The sequence below is a fragment of the Hyposmocoma kahamanoa genome, unplaced genomic scaffold (genome assembly GCF_003589595.1).
Source record: "Hyposmocoma kahamanoa isolate Upper Pololo Valley unplaced genomic scaffold, ASM358959v1 63, whole genome shotgun sequence".
NCBI lineage: Eukaryota > Metazoa > Arthropoda > Insecta > Lepidoptera > Cosmopterigidae > Hyposmocoma > Hyposmocoma kahamanoa.
Genome location: NW_020653851.1, coordinates 2,061,900 through 2,063,829, shown reverse-complemented (window position 1 = coordinate 2,063,829; position 1,930 = coordinate 2,061,900). Strand labels below are relative to the sequence as shown.

Below are 1,930 nucleotides of genomic sequence, written 5' to 3'. Positions count from 1 at the left end.
TACGTTTAAACAGCAACAGATAAGACTTTAGTTATGGAAGAGTACAGATACTTATACTTTATGTTAAAAGAGCAAAAACCTAGGTGTCAGCTTCCTAGCGAATAACGTTATCCGTGTCTGCTAAAATAACAAGACGATGATGATCTCTTAAAACATTATGTACATAATGTTACAGTCATAAACGGCGCATAAAAATAACCACAAAGACGTGTAGGCCTAAAACTATAAAATACACGCGATTAAACCATTTGTACACGTCCTAATTTCTGAACGAATCGCAAACTCAAAACAACCGGTCGGTCAGTCATTCGCGCCGGTCGCGAGGAAACGGACGTGTTTCCGAACGAGGATTCCAAATCTGAACATAGTTTATTTTTAAATTTATTCTCAAGGTTGTTTTGAGTGTATCGATCTCTTTTGTTTTTAGTTTTATAGAAGACTTAGAAAGGTAAGATATTTAAAAAATATATTTTATAAGCGCCTGTTTCTGATACTTGTTTTGAAATCAATAAGTAAATAAAACTAAATAACAGCAATACATAACAGATACTACGTTATAATACTAGTAACCGAAAATATCTATTACTTAATTAATAATAACCGTTTTCGCATAGAGTATACATTTATAGGAGTAGTTAGGCGCTTTACTGTGTTCTATAAATAACTTACTAAGAGATAAAGTACCTGATATTGTGTTACTTTTCGACGCTAAACAAAGCAGTAATATTTTGTATGAACAAACGTCCCGCTACTGGGAATGGGTCTCCGTTAAGGAAAATTTATAGTGGCATTTACCTCAGTGCGGTTTGAGAACATCGTGAAGTTCGAATTGATTCTAATGTAAATTGATTCTCGATGTAAAAAAACCTGCATTTTTTTACAAAAAGAAAAATACGAGCGCGTACACGTGCTACACACAGCCAAAAGTAAACTCTAAATTTGATGTAAAATTTTTCGTCTTTCGAGACTTTATGTTTCAATTTTTGTACAATCAAAACTTATTTTGTATTAATCGGTATCCATTATATCTAATTAAATTAAAAAACTATTCGAGTAAAAACTGTAAGTACAAAAACCCGCTATCTTTTTTTTCACATTGTCATATTATGTCTCCAAATTTGTGGGTACACAAGTATGTGTCTCTTTTCTGACTTTTTTCAGTTCAGCACTTCACATTTTAAACTGCAGATAAAGTCACTCTATCAGTTCATATACATAAAAATAAGTAGACATACGACGATAAGTATATAACGTTGTTATATTCCACAATACATTTTCTATAAGGAGTAGGAAATGGTATAAATCAAAACGATATTTGTATTTATTATTATGGCAACTGATTACGAGTTAATGATAATAGAATTATAATAGAATTCGAACGTACCTACCATTGTATGTATCATTCATTATGTATGTAATAGAAAAAGGTTTATAATTTTGTTTATTGATTTCTTTTCAGCTAACATAATGGCTTCGCCGTCAACGGTGAATAAAAATGGAGAAACACAAAACCTCATGGAAAAGGCACCATGGTGAGTCATTGATTCATAACTAAAAAAAACAAAAGAAGTACATAACACACGTAGCTTTTACATTCAAGAAGACCTATACTAAGCTGTAGGATAGTTTGTTTTTATATTATTGTAAACGGCAAACACTCTCGTAGATAACCCACTAGCAGTGTAGATAAAGTGATAAGTGTATACATAAGCTGCTTTTATACTTAATATTACGATTTGGTACTGAACATCGCACTGTTAATACAATAGTGTGTTAACACAAAAAGTGTATTTTCTCAGAAACGATGAAAAACATTAAAATTTATATATGCCAAAAATATTTAAAAATAAAATGGAATAAATATTTCACATTTTTTAATAAGGACTATTTTAGCCTAGATCACATAAAGTGTGACTCATTAGGAGTCAAA

General features: G+C 30.9%; 1 protein-coding gene across 1 annotated transcript in view; it reads left to right on the top strand.

The window, feature by feature from the left end:
* The first annotated feature begins 314 nt into the window (after positions 1–314).
* The window catches only part of LOC113230199 (17-beta-hydroxysteroid dehydrogenase 13-like), a 35,831-nt gene continuing 34,215 nt past the window's right edge, over positions 315–1,930 (top strand). The window contains exons 1-2 of the mRNA XM_026464008.1: positions 315–448; positions 1,460–1,532. Of these exons, the coding sequence (XP_026319793.1) occupies positions 1,468–1,532 (65 nt within the window). The 5' untranslated portion in view covers positions 315–448; positions 1,460–1,467. The remainder of the gene's footprint in view (positions 449–1,459; positions 1,533–1,930) is intronic.